The sequence below is a fragment of the Aphis gossypii genome, chromosome 1 (genome assembly GCF_020184175.1).
Source record: "Aphis gossypii isolate Hap1 chromosome 1, ASM2018417v2, whole genome shotgun sequence".
Classification (NCBI taxonomy): Eukaryota; Metazoa; Arthropoda; class Insecta; order Hemiptera; family Aphididae; genus Aphis; species Aphis gossypii.
In genome coordinates, this window is record NC_065530.1 from 85,326,075 (window position 1) to 85,348,111 (window position 22,037).

A 22,037-nucleotide genomic window follows, 5' to 3' on the forward strand; every position below is an offset into this window, starting at 1 on the left:
GGTTCTACTGAACAAAAATTTGCAATATATTGTTATAGTTTGTAAGACGAAGACAACACATGCAAATTTAGCATCCGTTCAATACAGTATGCATTATACTTATTAAATTTATGGTTTTTTAAAATGAATACCCCTATATTTACTTTAATGGTTATAATTTATAAGCTATTAGTTTCATATAATATGTGTACAACGTATTGAAAAACTATTAAGATTTATTGATTTTTTAATTTTTTAATTTCAGAGCTCACTGATGATTCAACTATGCTGAACGGAATTAAACCTTTAAATGATGAAGAAGTGACTAATCATGGTGCAACTATTGATAATTTCATTTTTCAAAATGAACTTATTACCAATGGGAATTTAGATGAATATAAAAATCCTTTTGTTTCGCATGATAAAGATGATTTAAACAAAGTTCAAGATTTGTCTGAATACCAAAATGATGATGCTCAAACTCAAAATACAGATCCGTTTGTATCAGTATTGGAATCGTCCAAAAATAATGAATTTAATTTGACAAGTGATGCTAATGAATCACAAAATGAATCTGATTTTAAATTAAATAATGATTTCTCAATGGAAAAACATGAAGAGGATATGAATTCACAAATTATTGATGAAACAATTAATACTACTAATGCAACAGTTGGTTCAACTTTACAATTTGATGATGAATCTTTTAAACATAGTGATAATTTTAAAAATGACTTTTTGGATAATAGTCAAAATGATAAATTTGCCCAGTATGAAGATCGCAAACTCAATGACAGTGAAAGCACAACTGATGCTGTTTTGGGTTCAGAACCTCATACTCCAATGCTTATGGATAATCAATCAACTTTTGAATCTGAAAATGATGATGATCAATTCTCTGAAGCATTCAAACAACAAACAGAATTTAATCATTTTGAAGAAAATAATGACAAGGAAAATCATGATCCTTTCTGTTTTGAACCAACTGAAGACCCAGCTGGAATAATACCTAATGTTACTCATGAAGTAGGTGAAATGCATCATAATGGTGACAATGTTATTATACCTAATGAAAATGTAAACGATCATCAAGTATCCGAATTATTAAACCATGAACCTGTAAATGAACCTTTATGTATAAAAGAGGAAGCTAAACCTTTTCATTCTGTGTACGAGCAACAATATTTGCCGGAATCAGATTTCTCAGCAAGCATTCATGAAGCTTTGTTAAATGCAACTGAAAATGAATCAAGCAATCGAGAAATCGATGATAATATTGAGCATTTTGAATCACATAATATTGTTGATAGTCATGTAGAAGTTAAAGATGAATACATAGAACATCAACAAGTTAATGTAGATAAAGTAGAACAAATTCCAGAATCTAATGTACCAATTCATACAGATGATAGTAAGTATCATTCAGAAGATGGTGAACAAGAATTTCAACCTGGCAATACATTCAATTTTGAATATGAAAATAACAGATTAAATTCTGTACAAACTGAAGATGTAGAGTCAAAACGTAATCATTTGAATGACAACCACGAATTTGTGGAAGATGTCAAACATGAAGATCATGCCATAAATATTATTCAAAACCATGACAGCGATTTTGAAATTATAAAAAATACCGAAAATATTGAACATAATGATGTTGCTGAAATAATACAAGAAAACATAGAAGTTCCAAAAGAAGATCAATATAATGTTTCATCTATTCAAGATTCTGTGGAAAATTTTGAACAAACATATCATAATAATGTTACTGATATAGTTACTAATAATACAGAACACTCTAAACAAGAAGACATTGTTGAAGCTATTAAAAATTGTGAAGAAGTTACTGACACAACTGGACAATTCCGACAGAAGATTTTGACCAAAAATATTTTAATAATGTTTCTGAAATTGAACCTAATCAAGTTGATGATTTAAAACTAGATCTACATAGTGAAGATGTTGGAAACAATCATATTGAAGGTTTTAAACAAGAACATGACCATGATAATCTATTAGAAAACAATTATGCTCAAGATTTTAAGCAATATGAAGTTGTGTCAGAAGTTAAAAATAATCATGTTGAAGATTTCAAACAAGAACAAAATATTGCCGATGAATTTATAAAGAAGCACAGTGAAGATTTGCAACAAGAAAACGAATCCATTCAAAATCATACAACAGATAGTGATGAAGAAATGCAATCGTCAATGATAATTCATTCCGATGTGGAAAACAATATGCCACAACCATATTGTTCAACATCTGATACATTAATAAATGAATCCAATATGATGTGTACTAGCATGACATTTGAAGAAAATTTCCAGAACAGAAACATGAGTGATTCATTGTACGTAATGGAAACAAGTGCAGATTATTTTGATGAGGATGTTCAACAAACCACACAACTCGATAAACCTATTGATAAGCCTGAAGTTGAAGAACAATCAAATGTTAATGACAAACTTGAAGATCAAGTACAAAATAATATTGTTACTGAATCAAACCATGAAATAGTAAGTGAACCGAAAATAGAAGTCAGCCCAGAAACAACTGAAAAGATTCCAACTTCCCAGGAAAGTGTAGAAAAAGTTGATAACCAAGATGAAAGTAACAAGGTGAGCTTAATTTATTTCAAATTATTTATTTTATTTTATCAACTAATATATTTTATTAAATTTTAGGTTGCCGAAATTGCAGTTGCGGCAGCTGTTGGTACTGCTGCTATTGCAGCTGTCACTGGTGTCAGCTTAGCTTCCAAAAAATCTGCCCCTAAAAAATTAGAGACAACTGTTTCTAAAACTAAGACAACAACAGCAAAAACTGCTTCAACAAAACCATTAGCCTCAAAACCATTAGCTTCTACTCTTAAAAAAACTACTTTATCTACAACAACATCAAAACCATTATCTAGACCAACCACTGCTACTTCTTCTAAACCAACAACTAATGTTCGACCAACAACTGCTCCAAAATCTACGTCTTTAAAAGCAACAACTGTCACTAAAGCTTCTCCAAAGCCAGCCACCCCCAAAACTACAATTCCTGCCTCTCGACCAATATCAGCCAAAACAACACCTACTACACCACGAACAACTTTAACTAAAACAACACCTATATCATCGCCTAAGACTCCTACAACTCCAAAAACAACTACAGCAACTACAAGGTCAACAGCTACAACACCAAAAACTAATGTCACGCCACGGACGTCCTTGGTTAACAAACAACCACTTACTAATGGTTCACCTAAACCTTTAAGTCGTCCAACGTCTGCTCCGATAAAGAAACCGTTAACTAGCGTGACAACGAACGGAACCACAAAATTAACTAATGGAGACATATCAAAAACTACTACAACAAAGGCACCAGTCACTTTAGCATCAAGAATGAGTTTAGCGCCTCCAAAGTTGCCTCCAAAAGCAAAGGTTGCGCCTAAAACTGTAGCACCACCTGCGATGCCAGGGCCAATCAGAAGACCCAAAGCTCCCATCACAAAAAAGACTGAGACGGCCACTTCCTAGATTTGATGTATTATCATATTGAGAAAAAAAAAGAAGAAAAAAAATTACATAACTTATTATAGTTATTTTATAAAATTTGATTTATTATTATTATTATTATTATTATTTTTTATTGTGTTTCATTTTTTGTGATTTTTAAAACATTGCTCTGCTAAATATTTGTAAAAAATTTAATTTATATTAGCGGTTTTAAATTGAAGTTATTCGCTTTTTAGCAACACTATTGATATACAAAAAAAAAAATGTATGTCTTATGATTTTTATGTTTAAGTGATACATCAATTATACTTATTTATCAAGAAACCTACAAACATTTTATACGTAAGTTTTTAGTTAAAAAGTATTATTTTTTATTGATGAAAATTATTTTTACCTATAGTACTGAAAAAACATCTGTTAACTAGGTTAAATATTGAGCTTTAAGTCTAGGTGCTATATTTTAATTCAAACCTAATTTAACAATTAAACATTATAATTTTTTTTTTATGTTTACCTATTTATTTTTGTGTATGTTTTTAAAAGTTTCACCTTTATTTTTTTTAAATATTTTTCTATGTATGTAAAATTTCAAATTCCATTTATTATTTATTCATATTTATACTTATTTGGCCTAGATTATTCTTTTTATTATAATATCCTATTCTCCCCACGCTTAGCTATTATTACCTAATTGTACAATGTATGAATGTTATGTTAGCAAAACATATTATTTAGGCTAAATTAATAATATTAATAATATTATTATCCATACATGGCATGTTTTTATTTACCGTATTTTTTATGGAAATTGACAAAAATTATGTTTTATATCATAAATAAAAAAAATAAAAAGGTAAATATGACTTAATTTGTCTAAATTTCAATGACTTGTGGACTTGACCAAAACAAGTATAACTCGACCTTCGTAAAGATTATCTGAGTGAACATAAAATTAATTGCATACAAATGTTTTTTTCTAGTATTTGCTCTGCCTAGAAACAATAACAAAATATATAATTGTTAATTCTAAAATTGATCATATTTTATTTACATCAAGGCATAGAAATCTGAAATTATATCACAGTAAGATTTACATATCATTTTAGGAAACTTACTACTTGGATGCATTTGTTTTCAGATGAATTTGTTTTTTGAGTTGCTACTAAATATTTTGAGAAAGCCTCTAATTCTTAGTTGTGCTAATCTAACACTAATTAGGTATTTCTCATGCAGAGGAGGTATATATTTTTTTCTTATTAAAAATAAATGTTTCGACAACTTGTTCATTAGCTTACAAGTTACAATTATAAATTGACATTGACACTGATTATATGATTTATGATTATTTACTTAACTGTATGAAATGGTATTTACAACATTGCATTTGTTGTCATACATTTTTTTTAAATTTTTATTATTCAAATTATTTTATTTTAAAATTTTAGAATCGTTATCAATGGATTTAAAGTTTACACTAAAAACCATTTAAATATGTGTACGACCATCTTTCTAAAAATGCCTAAAAGATATGTATATGCAATAATATGTCATCAACCATTATTAAATATGACTTGGCAAGATGGATTTATTTAATGTGCATGAACTTACAAGCACTTCTTTTTTAGAGATGATAACTAATAATTATGTTAATGACTGTGGCTATGGTCATAACTCATACGAAGATTCTTCTAGTGTATAATTAAAAAGAAATTGTTTCCTAAGCTTAGTTAAAATTGTACACTACGACGAAAATTAAAAACCAGGTTCTGCTGAGAACTAAAAAACCATAACCTGACAAGGGTCGAATAATAACACTTAAATTTTAGGTTAAATAGCAATCGTATTGCTCTTCAAAAAAAAAAGTGGCCTACATAATGGATAAAAGCACACAATCACAAGAAATAAATTGAGTATCAACATATAAACATTGAAATATTAAAAATAATGAGCTATTAATAAACATCAGAACAGAAGGAACAAATCATACATTCTACATATGCTTCCCATAAATTAAAATTAACAAATTAAGACTAGGTCATATGTTATTCAAATTTAATATATTTTCATTTTTAATATTAGCATAAGTTTAATTTTAAATTTTAAAATTAATCACTGATACACTACTTTAATCCAGTCTTCAGTACTTAAATTACATTTAAACCTTTTTATCAATTAAATGTTTACCTAGAATATGTATACCTTATTCTTTCACTTTGACAATACGTTAGTTCATATTAATAATAATACAATAATAGTTATTTTTATGATTGTAATTTTTAATTTAATTTTGTTTTCTTAGTGGTTAAGTAAATTGTTCTTAATTAATTAAAGAAATATGAGAATTTTCTTTACACATGTTATTGCAATTATACATTTATAAATTTAAATATAACTTATAAAATACACAATTTATTTTCCTCTAAAACTTTTTGGGCCACCTCTCTGTTGTTGTCCAGTTCCACGGTTGTTACCACCGCCTCCTCTTCCTCCAAACCCTAAAACAATAAAAACAATTTTATCAATATTTTATATATAATTGATAATATTTTAAATTGTAGCTTAACAATAAATATTATTAATTTAAATAAATACAATTTTTATTTTGATAATAACAAGATATTTTAAATACATAAATAAAATTACAACATAATATGATAAATAAAAAGAGTCAAAAATTAAAATAATAAAATATTTAAATAAATGTATATTTATATACTTATATATTATACCTTGTCTAGCTCCTCTAGATCCTCCACGATTTTTTTGGTTATCTGTTCGACCACGAGCTTTGTTTACAACTATATCTTCTTTTACCATATCAAATATTTCATCTGGTATTCTTAAGTATTTAATCATACTGCCTCTAATATAACATTCTGGAAGTCTCCAAAATCTATCACCATCCTAAAATAATATTTAAAAATAAATAATAATAAAATATTTTGTAATTTGAAACATATAAACAATTTTAATTCTTAGCTCTACCGAGTAGAATAGAAATAATTACTAATAAATTTTGTAGATGAGAGGTCTATCAAAGTTTTAGAATATTTATAATCAAATAAATTAATAATAATTCTAATATAAGTGATAACTGATGACCAATAATCATCTATTCATTAATAAAAAATATAATTAATACTTCAATAAATATAAAAAAGCTATGTAAACCATTTTTGAAGGAGTTAACCCAAATTTTACCTATGGTATAGTTAATATTCAATTGATAAGCAAAAGTTAACAATTATTTTTTAATAGTAAAGTAATAAACTAATGAATTCAAAACAACAATTCAATAACTATCTTTCTACTTTATGAAAATTTACTAGTAATTCTGTATAATTAAAAATACTATGAATGTGTTTCAAATGCAAAATCTATCTCTTACAGACAAAAATTCTCCTTATTTACTACATTTCCAAATTGTAACCAGTATCAAGATGCAAGAGAAGATATGCCATATATAGCAATATACTTCTTTGATATAATATGTATAGAATCTACATATACTAATTTAAAATAGTAATAGTGTTATTTTTCAGGATAATACATACTTTAGATGTGCAGATAACTTCTCTTAAATTGATATTCATCCAACTATCACATGTCACTAAATGGCCATTGTATGTTTCACCATTTTTTAATTCCACCAACTAAAAGAAAATTTTTAATTTAAAATACATAGGTATGAGCTAGTCTTTAATTAGGAAGATAAACCAACCACAGACTGTCTTATTGTGTATGTAAAACACAAATTTATAAAGTTATATTATTTTACTTCAATAAATCAATATAAAATTTTTAAATATTTTATTACCAAACATTAGAATTAGAACATTTAATAACCGTTATTTGTTTGTATTATATGTGCATAAACTTACCATTGGGTGATTCTGAGCAGTTTTGAGTAATGAAAGAGGTAACTGAAACAAAACATAATGGAAATTTCATCAAAGATATGAATAACTTGTAAATAATGAAAATAAAAAGGAAAAATTATTACCATTTTATTTATGAACTGTGTATACTAAAATCAAAGAATCTTAGATCATATATTATGATCTAAGCAAAGAACAAGACGTGTATACTGAATTAGTGCAAATTAACAAATTAACGAATGTCGATTGTCGAATACGAAACCTGAAAACAAATACCGGATAATTTTGATAAATTCGATAGAGTTTAAACTGATAAGGGTTGTCAACAGATAAATTTTAAATTCCAGTGTTGCGTCGTAAAAGATATTAAACTATTGAATCATACAATATTAAAAAGGACAGTATTTCCACAAAACATTTGTTAATTACTTAATTGTTTCAAAATAGTATTTACTATTTATTTTTACCAAAAAAGTTTAGAACTATTGGAACATAATGTAATAATATATACTCTAAGGTTTCTCCATAAGTATCGACTTTTGGTATCTTAGGTTAAAGACCAAAAGCCAAAAATACTACCAGAGTTCTTTCTATGAAATTTGTTTAAAAAAAATGTGTCACTAAATTAAAAAAAAAAACTCCTGTAAAATAGTAAGCAAATAACATTGTTATTTTATATATAATGGATAAAATTGTTTGGTAGTCAACTACCACAAAAGTACTATTTTTTTTCTTAAGCGCTATATTTTCAATTTTTAATTTTTATTAATCTCTTTGGTTAAAAAAGGACTCAAAGTAGACAGTTCACGAGACTTCATGAGACATTTTTTAAATGAAGCCTAGCATCTAAACGTGTTACATTTGGAGAATTATCATAAAATAGTTTTCATTGTTAAACCAAATTGACAAATAAAATTTATTAAAAATATATTTTACAAATGTATAATAATAAGTATCTGGTTCGGGATGATAAAATTGTTGAGGACCATTGATATATTATTGTATTAATAAAACACATTTATTATAGTACTTAATATTATGCATTTATACAAATAATTAAGTTTCTCGTTATAATTATTGATCACGATAGATTCTTGTAAATTTTTAGGTCCATCATATAATAATAATAGTAACAATATTTTAATTTAATAGTGTATTAAATATAATATTAAGTATCAATATTTATAAAAATAATAACAAAGGTAGTTTATAAATATAAATAATATTACCAAAAACCAAATTAAAATATCAAATTTAAAAAATGTTTTTTATAATACTATTTAATTAAAATCTATTGATAAGTACCACAACTATATTTGTAATTACCTATGTTTAATACTAATAAGTAATAGTTAAAATAAATCATAATAAAATCTTAAGGTAAGAGTCATAGTGCAGGTATCAAAACCATTTTTTTTTTAAATAATATTTAAATTTATATAATACAAAAACATTTATAAATCAAACATAATTATAAACTTAATACTAAAACAAAACTATCAATATGATAATATTATGCCTCAGAGTCAACTTTCTTAAGATCCATTTCTAGTTCATCAGCTGTTCTTAAATCAATGGCAAAGCGAGATTTAGATGTTCCAGTACTACGTACTTTCCTGCTGTATGCCTACAAATAATTTAAAAAATGATTATCCATTTATTTTGTCAAGACTAACTTTTGATTTTATTTTAAATTAATTAAATATTTTAAAATATATTAGAATTTAAAATAAATATATCATATGTATAGTAGATATTCTATTATAAGGCAGAATAGAAAACATTTTTTAAATTTTATTGCAAGGCAAAGTGTTGTAACGCACATGTACCTATAATGTATAATATGATTTTAATGGTCAGATTATTTATCTATACATTTTTATTTAATTAATAATAAACTATAAAAATGTACTGCTTTTAAAATGATTGTAGGTAGTATATTACACATACCTAGAGTAATACTCTATGATATTACATTACATTGCGATACTGAGTAAATAGATATAAATAGTGTAAAAATTATTATACCTACAACATTAAGATAATAATTGGTAATTATTTTATTATAAGATTATTAATGGATACATAGGTAATAAGAGTAGCCACCACTTCTGAAGTATTGATAAAATTAAACATATTACATAAATAGCCAATATGTACTTATATATTTTTATTTTATTTTAACTATTTATTATTACTCTTTACTATTCAGTAGTCAATACCATATAATTTAAAATATGTTAATATGTACTTTTATTATACAAAATTAAAATTACTTGAAATGCTGTTGCTAAAGTATAAGTCAAATTTCTTGCAGCTTGACGACTTTCGCAGACAAACGCCACACAATCGAACGGTTTTCTGTCTGTACTTATTTGTTCTTTAACGACTATCATGCAGAAAACTCTTGTATAAACCAAATCCTATGGACGTGACATTTATTTATTTTCACTTTTAACAAAAACAAATAAATATTCTGTATTCATAAAGTTATATAATAACACAAGCACAAATAGGTATATTATTATAATTAATAATCAGCGTGCGTATGGTTATACTAACTTGAACCCCATAAGAAACTGTGTGAATAGGAAATTTTTTTCTAAATTTGTCCCCAATAATTTCACATCCGTCCTCGGTGATTCGTAGTTCGACTTGTGGCTGTAAGGGTGTTGACGAACTTTTAGCTTTAGCTACCATCAAATCGACTGGTTTCCGCGTGTGTTTGATTCCCCATAAGCCCCTGGCCTCTGAAGATCCGAGTTCTCTGACAGAGAATGATTGAGGAAGGCGTTGATATCGTATGTCTTCGTCCATCACGAACAGTAAAAGCAAAAACAATGTACAAGCAATAATAATAATAATAATAATAGGTATAAAAATAGATATTGGTATTAATTGCTTTTGAAAGTAGGTAATATTTATAAATTTAAAAGACACTCAAAATACCGTTATACGCGAATAAAATACTAAGTATTTGCATCGAAATTAGAAAAACACATACGACAAAATAAAATCGTAAACGAATATTTTAGTTTAATATTAAACATCCACACTCAAGAGTCAACGCACGAATGAATTCACCTGTCATCTGTAGCACCGGTAACACAATAGGTAGTAATTTACTGCCCAACTGCCATCTGCTATCGGATTTCCTGTTTCCTGTTAGGTACCCACCAATAGCGTTTAATGTTAATATAGATATGTATATGTGACACAATCGTATTTAGTAGGTACAGAATAATAATTTTTGATACAAAATATCACATTTGTTTCTATATTAATTGTTTTAATTAATCAATGTTCAGTCACCACCTATAGCAGCAGATTTAATAATAATAAAAATTATATACCGTACATATATTTTTTTTTATTTACACAGTACACTTATTAATAACTTGTAGCTATATCGTTTTTGTAATTTCTAAAAATAGAAATAATAATTTTCGATGTTTGGAATGTATAGTTAGGACAGTTAGGTAAAATATTAAATTTTTGTTTTAATATTTTAATGAGACCTGAGGTAACAGGGTTACTGTTGTTACTGATTAGTGATTACGTATTTTATTAAATAAATACAAAAATATATGGCCAACAGATAAAATAAATATAGGTATTAGGTATTGTACGTTTATAATTATATTTATTGTGTTTATATAAATTACCTATCATGGATATATGCTATTAGTTATTACTTATAAATTATAATATTAAGGTTAATTTAGTTATTTCTAAGATTTTCTTATGTAATGGTTAAATTTCAAAAATAAAAATATAGAGAGAGGCAATAGTAACCTTTCCCAATTGTAACAACCTGTAAACAGTGTAAACTATCACGATGGTAAAATCCTCAAGTTCTGTGGTTCTACTTCCCTACTTCTGACTTAGGTAATTCAGTACCTACTACCATTGTCCATTGACTCTCGAGAACAAGAGCTGAAGAGCCAAGGCCGTCAAGGTTAAACCGTTAAACTCTCCCAAATCTGTAATAACTACGTTTATACATTAGTTAGTTTACTAAAATATAAACATATCAATTTTAAAAAAATCAAGTATATAAATTTCACCCATCTAGTAACCAAATTAAATTTTGATTATTAATATCTACTTGAGATAAAAATAATATTATCTTTGGAGTTAGGAAAGTTTACCGCTGCTCTCAGACCTCAGTTAAGAAACTCGATAAATACCTACCTACTCATTTTACGGTTTTACCTATTCAGTTTTTCCTTAAATCTATGCAGATTGATTTTTTTATCAGTAAACAACATTCTCTAGAGACTAGATGTGAGAAGTATGATTTTTTTTTACAATTTAAGAAACCTAAATTTACTGATTTACCTACTTGAAACTTATAGTTTTAGATTCTGAACGTATTGATTCTACAATACTTATATGTGTGTGTGTTTTTTGTCTGTGTATACGCGCGATAACTTGTCGAGATATTCCTTCAATTTAAAACTTCAGGAAAAGTTTCCGGTAGCAAATTGAATATCCTGGGTGCATAGGTGCAGAGGTCAAAAGTTAGAAGTTTCAATATTTTTCAAATACATCGGGTAAACAAACAAAAAAGTGACGGAAAACCTGGAATTTTAAGTACCTAAAACCAGTTTTATTGATTTATCCTGAAACGAGTTTAAATATATTGTGTTATTATTTAAAAAGTATAAATCGTAGATACTTGAAACTTTCATCAGCAGTTATTTAGATTGGCAATTTCTTTACAAATTTAGTTTTCAAAATATTTTTTTTTATTTTAGGCTATATAGAGTATAGATATTTGAAACGTTTGTTTTTTTTTTATTTTATTATAAATGTTGATAAACAATTTTAGCAACGTCAAAATATTTGATAATTTAATACAAAGTTCTTCATGAGTTAGTCTTATGGTGATTTAAAAATCATAAAAATACATAGGCATTATTTATTTTTATAAGCGTTTGAAGTTTTAATAATGACAAAATTCATCAAAATCATGAATATTTGCAAATTATTTTATACTTAAAAATGTATAAAATTGTTTGTATAAGTAACCTAGAGTTGAAAATTTGATACAAGGTTTTCCATAAGTTTGGATTACAATAATTATAAAATAAGTTTAACGTTGGGCAATTAAAAAAAATTTATCTTAAGTTTAAAAATGTTTATGAAATCAAGAATTCACATGTTTAATTGCAATTTACTACTAAATAATTTTAGATTTTTGTTTTAGTTAAAAATTTACTAGCTAACAGTTGTACAAACTTATTAGAAACAAACACCAGTTGTTTGAATTGGCATTTTCTGTATATGATTTAATTTTGGGGTATTCAGGTCATTTAAACATAAACCACCTTTTTCAACACCCAGTGAAAAATATATATCCTAGGCAACTAGGCTGACAAATCATCTCCGTTCAGAATTGTTTTTCATATAATATAATGATACCAATCATTGCATTCAAATTTAAAACATGCATTACAGTGACATACTCTATATCCAAGGTCCACTCGACACCTACTGTACATCAGAGCGTTACACACTTGATTACCTTTTTTATATTTATTTTATTTATTATTATTCTTTAACTTTTAAGAGAAAAAAAATTATATTTTTAAATCTAAAAATAAAACAAAATGATTTTCTTTTTGAAATTTTGTAGATGTAGAAATACTAAATAATTAATAAGTAATTTTTTTTTTTTTATTTATAAATTTGTAGAAGTACTACTGTAATTTAAACATCTTGCTCTTCTAACCTTCACATACAATTTTATATGAAATCAATATTGTTATAAAAATATTCTGCTATAGGTAATAAAATGTAAAATTAAGATTTTATTTCAAAAATAAGTTCAAATAACTACATACATAATAATATGTTGGTAAAAAAATAATTATATATATAATAAAAATAGCATTTTAAATTTTATTTGTTTGTTAAGACTTTTCAAGAATATTTATTCAGCATAGCGATGTTAGTAAGACATTTCATAACAATATTTTTATAATGATTGTTTGTTTTCAAACATATGTTTTTGATTTATGATAGTTAAAAAATGAAGTATATTTAGAAAAAAAATTAAATATTTATAAGTTGAGTACAGTGTTGAGATTAAGCTTATAAGGATTAAAAATAAATTCAAACTAACAAAACATATTTCTAAATTTAGTAAAAAATAATTACTTTAGATTTGGGATATCAATAATCTAAATCTCTAAATTCAACACTTATTTTTGAGAAATATAGATACAGTAGAAAATTCAAATTTTGAGACATTTTAGTATTAAAAATAAAAAAAAAGGCCTATCAAAGAATTTATTTAAAAATAAAGAATATATCCAGTACCAACAATTTTCTTTAAAACTATTAGGTTAAATGGTAAATTACGCTTTTAGTAAAGTTCATACTAAGTGGTGCTAATATAATATATAAAGATAATTTTTCCCAAATATAAATTTCCAAAATAATTTCCTAACTTGTAGTGTTACCACTGTTATTCTTGTTTATAATTAATATTATAATATTAAAATTGGTTATTTGAATATATAAAACAATAGCTATGTTTACAAGGTAAACATCTATATATATTTTTTTAATGTCAAAAATTTAACCAATAATTTTTAGTTAAAAAAAAAAAAAATTAATAGAAATCATGTTGAGCCTTTATAATATAATATTTACTAATAAATTGGTAAAATGATTTAATGTAACAATTTTAAACATGATTGGAACTAAATTTAGAATAATAATATTTTGTAGAGTATAACACAGTTTCAATAACTAATGTTTTTATCTATTTGATATTTGTGTACATTTTATTTTAAGAACATTATTACGCACATAGTCAAACAACCTATGTAATACATATTGTTTTATAATGAAGAAAAACTAAACACATATATTTACTAATTTGATTATTAACATTAACGGTATAGATGGTCAGCATGGATATTAGCAGCGATCTCTGATTCCCATTTATCACCATTATTCAATAACTTTTCTTTGTTGTACAAAAGTTCTTCGTGCGTTTCAGTAGAGTATTCAAAATTTGGACCCTAAAAAATATTTACAGATATTTAGCTATAGTTCAATAAAATCATAACTATATTTAATTTTACTTCAACAATAGCATCTACAGGACAGGCTTCTTGACAAAAACCGCAGTATATGCATTTAGTCATATCAATGTCATAACGTGTGGTACGGCGACTTCCATCAGCTCTTTCTTCAGCTTCAATAGTGATAGCCTATACAAATTATATAATATATTAAATGGATTACAAAAAAATATATCAATATATAAAAATTAAAACAATAATTTTACTTGGGCTGGACAAATAGCTTCACATAGTTTGCAGGCAATACATCTCTCTTCGCCAGATGGGTAACGTCTAAGAGCATGTTCTCCTCGGAAACGTGGTGACAAAGGTCCTTTCTCAAATGGATAGTTGATCGTGGCTGGTTCCTTGAAGAAATGTGCCAATGATACAGCAGCACCTAAAAGTAGAGTTTATTTTAAAATAACGATCAACAGAGTTTATTAGTAAGTGCTAAAAAAATGTTTGCTTAGATTAAAAAAATTTATATATCACTACTATAGCTCATTCCAAATAAGAATAGGTACCGATACTGTTTTATACATTGCTCAATACTCAATTTCCCCCAACTATGCAGTAAAATTTATGAACAGTTACAGTTGATTGTCCACTATCTAATGAAAATAGATTGGGTGGGTGCTGGGTGGTATATTGTTAATTGAAATAGACTACAGCGTTTATTTAATAAGTTTATAATAAAATTTACATTGTAATAAAAAGTATAAAGTTTATCAGCATTTGTATTACTAAAATAATTCTATATATATTCTATTTTCTATTCTTGACAAGTATGTAACAAAATAAATAATTATTTCACAAATTTATTCCATGTTGCATGTGCCTAAGATACAGAAAAGAAAATGTAAGGGTTGTACCTATCTTGTCAAAAGGACATTGTTAATCTATAATTCAAGAATAAAATTGTAACATGCATCTCTGTATATATTTATACATTAAAACAACTTTTAAAAATAAAGAATTTACTCTAAAGTCTAAATATGTGCTTTTAATAATTTTCATAATTTAGTTAGTTACCTCTACATAGTTCAGAAACAAATGCATAAGAAATAGCTTGATCAGACATGGCACTCCAACTTAAATTTTCAAATTCATCATCTCTGTTAACATTTACATATTTAATTTGCGATGCTAATCTAGATGGTACCCGAATAGTTGATCGCAAAACTATATTACCTGTAAAAATAACAAACATAATTAAATACAATAACATCATTGACTATTAACAATTCAATTAAACATAACTAATAAAATATAAAAATGTAAGACTTATTATTGAACAATATTTATATACATATGTATTGTTGCGTCCCCACTAGGTCGATATATGCATCAACGTACAAAAATGAATACGTCGTGGTGTTTCAAGTATAGTTTACATTTATTAAAATAAGTCTTGTACAAATACAAATATTTATAAGTTTAATATAAAATATATAAAATAGATTGTGAGTGGTGTAACCTAATCTGTAACAGTATAATACATTAAATTCCATTGCTTTAAAAAAAAGATATTAATTATTGAAAATACAACAATAGTTAAGGTAAAATAAGTCCACTGGTACCTTTATAGGTATACACTATAAAAAAATAAATGTATTTTTCTGTTATATGAGACTAGGTACCTTATTTTTTGATTCACAATCCTGTTATCTAAGACTACCAAATTGAACTTTCCTGTAATATGAGACAACGGCTATTTTTATGACTATGTCATTATTATACCACAATATTTTTCTATGTTGCATTATTTCTCTCCAGTTTTTAGATCTTATTTTACCACAACAATTCATATTACTCTAAGACTTTATCTAAACTGTTGTTCTTTCCCCTTCATGTTATGTGACTATATCACTAAACATTATATCTTTTGACCATTAAAAAAGCTTATTGATGGTGCTATTTTATATAATTCCATCATATTGCAGAACTCTTTGTTACATCTCCTTCACTAGTTTCCAATTGATTAATCAATGATAAATCAACATATTTTCTTCTATACCCTATTTTCAAATATTCTCAAACTTTTGTTTGTTTTTTTTTTTTTGGTTATCGTTCAAACTTTACAACCTTATATTCATATATAAGGATTAGTCCTACAATAGCCAAGGACATGATATTCATCCTTAAGAATCTCATCAGTCCATAAAATGGTTTTTGGAATTTATCTATTTGAATATTTATTTCTTCTGACCAGTCATCCTTAGTGCATAAATTTGCTCTCAAATACCTATAATCACTTACTTTTTCATACATTAAGTCCTCTAACTCTTTAGTATCCTCTTCACTCTATGTTTTTCGGTATTGATTTATAATCAATTCTTCTTTGACTTCAATTACTAATTTGAATTTAATGTATTTTTATATTCATTGAACAATTGGAATCATATTTATTCTTAGAAAATAACGAGGAAAATATTTTTTGGTTGGAAGGTAGGTTTAAGTTTGATCATTGACATACTAATTAATTTTTATATATAAAAAAAATAAGTTCTTACCAGTTCTTGTTAATGCTGCTAAATTCATATTGAACGATTTAAACGTATAATACGAAAATAAATAATAAGTAATCGACTACACTCGAGAACTTAAACTCAATAAACTGAAAAAAAAATTAATAAATACCTTTTGAAGGAGTTTTATAAAATTGTAAAATTGTCCTCAAGGCATAAATCTATGATTTGATATGCTATCAGTATTATCGCTTCTAACTTCAAGTTCATATCACTATCTCAGCAGCTATGGTTTTGCAATAGCAGCAGCAGCTGATGCATGATCAACATAGAACACCGATAATATAGATAATAATAGATTAAAATGAATTCCTTAAATATAAAAAAATAAAATAGTTAATACCATATTATTAGTTATTCGGTATTCCCATATACTAATTCTTATTAATACTTATACTTATTTATGTGTCATAGAAGGTACAACAAAAAATGAAAATAAACACTTAAAAGTAGTTAGTAGAGTCAAGCCACAACTACAAATTACCTGTTAATTAATAAGATATAGAGCAAAATAGACAAATGGAAATAAAGTATATTAATATTATTCAACAAAGTTAAGATAAACCCATAGAAAACAAAAAAAAAAATCCATCGGATCAGATATAAATTAATGAAAAAAAACTTATCACTATCAACTAAAAAAAGATATAAGTATTAAGAGTTCAAGAAACATTCTATAGGTATAGTACTTTAATACAAAATAGTCTTTAGCTCAATAAAATTATATTTATTTGTAATAAAAAGTAATAACCAATAGAACAAAGTATGATATACCTTCAATTCTTTAATTTGTATAACATTAAACAGATTGTCATATTTTAAATTTATATATATTACAATTTACATCACAAATAAGAACTTATAGGTACTTTGTAAAATCTGAAAAGTTTTAAAAAAATAATGACCAATCAATTGATATTAGTAACATTATAGAAGACATATTTACTTGATATATTTTTAATTGTTCATAGTTGTAAAAAAAAAAAGTATAAATCAGTCATAGTTTAAGTTGACTAATTACTTGTTTTATTATATCTTAAAAATTAACACATAATATAGGTAATTAATTTAATAATCAGTATCTGTATTGAATATGTTTTTGTTCGGTGATGTACTATCTGCTTGAATTTGTTTTAAATAATTTGTTGCTCTCACAGTAATATTTAATGCAGGATTAATAGGGTTTAGGTTTTCTTCACCAATCAAACTTAATCCGCATAAGCTTAAGCAAGTATGCATTGGATCTGGTATAGACTCCATGTTTTTACTAAATCCACCAGTTATCAAGTTAGCATTATGTAGAGCAAAAGCCCTATTCCTCTCCGAGTTTATTCTATTTAGTGATCCCATAATACTGAGTGTAGCACCCAACCAGAAGGAATAACAAGTATCTGCTTCTTTATTAGGTCTTCCTTGAAAACCACCTTTGGTTTGTCGATTTACTGCCCAGCGCTCTAATATTTTTGATTTATTATCATCTAAAACAAGATTTAATTTATTTAATAGAGATAATGATGCAACAGCACAATAAGTAGAACCACCGTGCGATTCAGTTCCTGGGTTTTGTCCAAACGCTCCGTCGTAGTTCAAACATTTTGAAATAAATTTAATAGCATTATTTACATTAATACCCGAGGAATCATTCAATATGTTGCATATTGCAAGTGAACAGTACACAAATCTCAAATCACTCTCACCATGTTCGTAGTTGCTTTTGAAACTTCCATCTGGCTTTTGCAGAGACGCTACACCTTGAAGTACAGCCGATTTATTAACACGACTCAGATTGTCACCCATTGTAATCAGAATACATAATGCCATATATGTCATAGCAACATTACTTTCGCAATACTTTTCAGAGCCTGGATGATTCTTCAAATGAATGACAGTGGTGGAACCCATGAAACCACATTTGTGCACAGAACAATTTTCATTAGGTACCAACTGCAGCCTGTACACCCATTCGATGATGTCTTTCTTACGGTCTTCGGACAGCGAATCTAAACCGTCCAATATATCCAAACCAATGAGCGCGAAATACAGTATGGTGAGTCTCGAATAATCGAACACGGCACTTCGCCGGGCAACAGGTCCAACGAGCGACGAAAATATTTCTTGTGCAGTTCAAATTTAAAATCCAGCTTGTTCATTTTGAAGAAGACTCTACCACGACCCAGTGGAGGTAGATCGGTATATCAGCTAGCAGCTTATGGACGATTTGAGGAGGATATGATTTAACGACGACATCGCCTCAACGGAGAAGACAATTCGCACTAAATCTAGCAATCTGATCGTTTCAGATGCAAACGATATCCTCGAAGAGGTAATAAAAAAAACAAAATATCAAAAAACTAGTAGCACTGTTTTGTGCAAAACAAATATGAACAACTGCTGAAAGTTGAACTGTCAACAGTGTCAACTTCACTATAGTCCGGCCTAATTCGTCAATCCTCAACCGTCGCCCGTCACTCGTCGTTATGCCGTTGCGCTTGTGCAGTTATGCGGTCTCATATCTCAATATCTCATCGTTCGTCGTTATCGTTTTCGGCACAAAACTACTGAAATAACCAAAATACCGACAGAGCGCGACACCATCACACCGGAAATATATATCTTGATAAGTATATAGATAAAACCTTTGTATTTTTTTTATGGTTTGTTTTGGATTATTGAGCTTGATCACTTGAGTGTACATGACAATTTTTTGTTATTCCTAGTCATTTACTCAAATTGAATTATAGCCTATAGGACGGAATGGGTTAGGTCACAGCTTACAATAGTCATTACACAATTACAGTTTTCTACTAAATCAATTTTCAATTTTTTTTTTTTTTTTATTTGTTTTTTTTTTTTGTAATTAAAAAACGAATAACTGTTGATGTTTGAAGTTTACACCAGATTCAATGATTCTATTCATTGTGTAATTTTCAAAATATATTGACACTTTTTAAACTATTTATAAGCGTCATGTGAAATGTATGGATTTTTAAAAAAAAAATTCACTCAGTTAAAAAACATTAAACTTTAATGCAAGGGTTTCTCATAAGCTTTTTTTAGTAAAATTAAAAAAACTTTTATTTGATTGACAAAATGATATAATTATTTTCCCGGCTTAGTAATACTATTGAGTAAATAATATAAGTCTATTATATTGTAATCAATGATAAAATACTATTTTTAATCAAAGTGATGAATGATGATTATTGATTATAAAAATAAAAATACTAGGTATTGATTTAACTACCTAATCAATAAGTCAATAGTCCTTGGCCCTTGTTTCATTGTTTAGCCTTTCTAATGTCCCATAACGACTATTTTTGTTATCACATGAGTTATGACTTATTGCTAATCGATAGTTTTGCCGTTCATTTCATTCACTCTGATTTGTAAGAAATATGGGTTAACTCAAAGAATTTATTATTTAAGTGCCGTAAATAAAGACATCAGCCGTCAGAGTAGGGGAAAGTTTAAGGACGAACGTCGTTTGAATAGATTTGAAATAGACATTTTAGTCAAATTTGACAACTGACAAATTAATTTTAAGCACATATTCTCATATTTTTATTCGAAAATACTATGTCGTTTTTTTCGTACTAGTGTAATACCATTGTATTTCAGTGACTAATATTTTCGTAGTATATTATTTTAAATCTAGTTTCTAAATTAATATTGTATCAAATTTATAATAAGATCTATCAAATAAGCAGATGACAATTAATAGTTAGTTACAATTAATGTATGATCTACTCAACTGATGTTTAACTTTATGTGATTGACTACTTAATAACCATTAACCAGATTGTAAAATTAAGATAAATTAGTCAAAATCCGCTCATTCCACATTCACAATTAAACCAAGCAATTGCTCTACAATAACCCTCAATAACTATTATCAATCTCACCATTTCCACCCGGCACCTACACAGAATTTTTGGTACCTTATAGACCTCCACTACGTAAACTGTCGACTGACCTGAGCCCACCACATCCCTACCAAGCGAATCATGTTTAGTAACCGATCAGTCCGATCCCATCAGCTATGACTCCTCCTTACCTCCAAACACATCAACCTGAGCAATAAAATACTTTATATAAACTTCTACTAAAAAGTAAAAGCTATATAGTCATAAGGACCATAGGACATTAGAATACAAGTATACAACACAACTTAGGGTTTCAGCCAAATCATCGAACATAAAAAAATCTTAACTCCTTCAACAAATTACCAAGGCTCTCATCTATAGTTCTATGTTTCAAATAATACACTCCATAATGACTTCTTCATTCTAACACGTAGAAGGTATTTGACAATAAGTACTAGACGAAAATACTAATTTATTATTTACGAAAAGACAACTTGAAAGTATATTAAACAACGACTACGGTTGATTAAAACATTCAAAACCAAATCTACAGAAACGTAGAAAGGACAGCTGATAATTAGAGGTAAAAAATAATATTTCGTTTACATCACGATTTCTCGATTGATCAACCAAATAAATAGTTTTAACAATAATATTTTCTTGTTAGCACATGACACTGAATAACACCTCATTTCAACATTCAACAACAAAATGTATCGTTCAAGCTATATAAAACTTTCTCTAGATTAATTCTTGTTTACACGACAAAACAAATTTTTCTATAACGTCAAATTTTATTGTTAACGCTACGTCGCTACATAATTTCTAGTTTGTATGACAAAAGTTAAAATGTATAGTGTTTGAAGTTAAGTTGAAGTAATAATATATATTTCATATATTTATTAGATTTTTTAATATAACTTATGAGAAATTCTGAATTAAATTTTCAAGTTTTAGGTTTAAAAATTAAAAATTAAATATTTATAAATTATTATTTATTAACTACAAAATTATTTGCAAATTTTACTGATTTTCACGAATTTTTTTAAAATTTGAATTTTGAAAGTTTATAAAAAAATTGTGCCTGTTGCTTAAGGCCTATATGTATATTTATTATTTATATACAGCTATAATAAGAATATGTAGGATCTTTTATTCAATTGTTAACCTTTTTGTTCGAGTTGAAAATTTTTTATTGTAA

General features: G+C 26.7%; 5 protein-coding genes across 5 annotated transcripts in view; 1 reads left to right on the forward strand and 4 right to left on the reverse strand.

Annotated features, from left to right (window-relative positions):
- LOC114132768 (nuclear pore complex protein DDB_G0274915-like) overlaps positions 1-4,353 on the forward strand; it is a 39,728-nt gene extending 35,375 nt beyond the window's left edge. The window contains 3 exon segments of the mRNA XM_027998337.2: positions 245-1,834; positions 1,837-2,600; positions 2,667-4,353. Of these exon segments, the coding sequence (XP_027854138.2) occupies positions 245-1,834; positions 1,837-2,600; positions 2,667-3,506 (3,194 nt within the window). The 3' untranslated portion in view covers positions 3,507-4,353.
- Positions 4,354-5,523: 1,170 nt separating this feature from the next.
- LOC114132775 (U6 snRNA-associated Sm-like protein LSm4) lies at positions 5,524-7,656 on the reverse strand. Its single transcript, XM_027998350.2, has 5 exons — positions 7,489-7,656; positions 7,367-7,408; positions 7,040-7,138; positions 6,215-6,389; positions 5,524-5,980 (listed from the first exon to the last, which is right to left on the reverse strand). Exons 1-5 carry the CDS (start codon positions 7,489-7,491, stop codon positions 5,895-5,897), a joined length of 405 nt encoding a protein of 134 aa, XP_027854151.2. The 5' UTR covers positions 7,492-7,656; the 3' UTR covers positions 5,524-5,894.
- A 783-nt stretch (positions 7,657-8,439) lies between these two features.
- LOC114130216 (uncharacterized) lies at positions 8,440-10,826 on the reverse strand. The gene is made up of 3 exons (XM_027995174.2): positions 9,926-10,826; positions 9,640-9,786; positions 8,440-8,990 (listed from the first exon to the last, which is right to left on the reverse strand). The coding sequence occupies exons 1-3, from the start codon at positions 10,178-10,180 to the stop codon at positions 8,877-8,879; spliced, it is 516 nt and encodes a 171-aa protein (XP_027850975.2). The 5' UTR covers positions 10,181-10,826; the 3' UTR covers positions 8,440-8,876.
- Positions 10,827-14,000: 3,174 nt separating this feature from the next.
- On the reverse strand, positions 14,001-17,130 carry LOC114132629 (NADH-ubiquinone oxidoreductase subunit 8). The gene is made up of 5 exons (XM_027998143.2): positions 16,959-17,130; positions 15,478-15,636; positions 14,670-14,842; positions 14,464-14,592; positions 14,001-14,400 (listed from the first exon to the last, which is right to left on the reverse strand). Exons 1-5 carry the CDS (start codon positions 16,984-16,986, stop codon positions 14,269-14,271), a joined length of 621 nt encoding a protein of 206 aa, XP_027853944.1. The 5' UTR covers positions 16,987-17,130; the 3' UTR covers positions 14,001-14,268.
- Positions 17,131-17,976: 846 nt separating this feature from the next.
- LOC114132496 (geranylgeranyl transferase type-1 subunit beta) lies at positions 17,977-19,493 on the reverse strand. Its single transcript, XM_027997969.2, is given in 2 exon segments — positions 17,977-19,042; positions 19,045-19,493. Coding segments are annotated over 2 exon segments (1,080 nt in total). The 5' UTR covers positions 19,124-19,493; the 3' UTR covers positions 17,977-18,041.
- Between the last annotated feature and the right edge of the window lie 2,544 nt (positions 19,494-22,037).

Coding starts and splice junctions, on each gene's coding strand:
- LOC114130216 (XM_027995174.2), bottom strand. CDS start 10,180: ATGGACGAAGACATACGATATCAACGCCTTCCTCAATCATTCTCTGTC. Junction 9,787..9,925: donor CAGTTTCTTATGGGGTTCAA/GTTAGTATAACC, acceptor TCACGTCCATAG/GATTTGGTTTATACAAGAGT. Junction 8,991..9,639: donor CTTTAGCAACAGCATTTCAA/GTAATTTTAATT, acceptor AATTATTTGTAG/GCATACAGCAGGAAAGTACG.
- LOC114132775 (XM_027998350.2), bottom strand. Junction 7,139..7,366: donor CTGCTCAGAATCACCCAATG/GTAAGTTTATGC, acceptor ATTTTCTTTTAG/TTGGTGGAATTAAAAAATGG. Junction 6,390..7,039: donor AAGTTATCTGCACATCTAAA/GTATGTATTATC, acceptor ATATTATTTTAG/GATGGTGATAGATTTTGGAG.
- LOC114132629 (XM_027998143.2), bottom strand. CDS start 16,986: ATGAATTTAGCAGCATTAACAAGAACTG. Junction 15,637..16,958: donor AGCAGCATTAACAAGAACTG/GTAAGAACTTAT, acceptor TTATTTTTACAG/GTAATATAGTTTTGCGATCA. Junction 14,843..15,477: donor TGTTTCTGAACTATGTAGAG/GTAACTAACTAA, acceptor CTCTACTTTTAG/GTGCTGCTGTATCATTGGCA.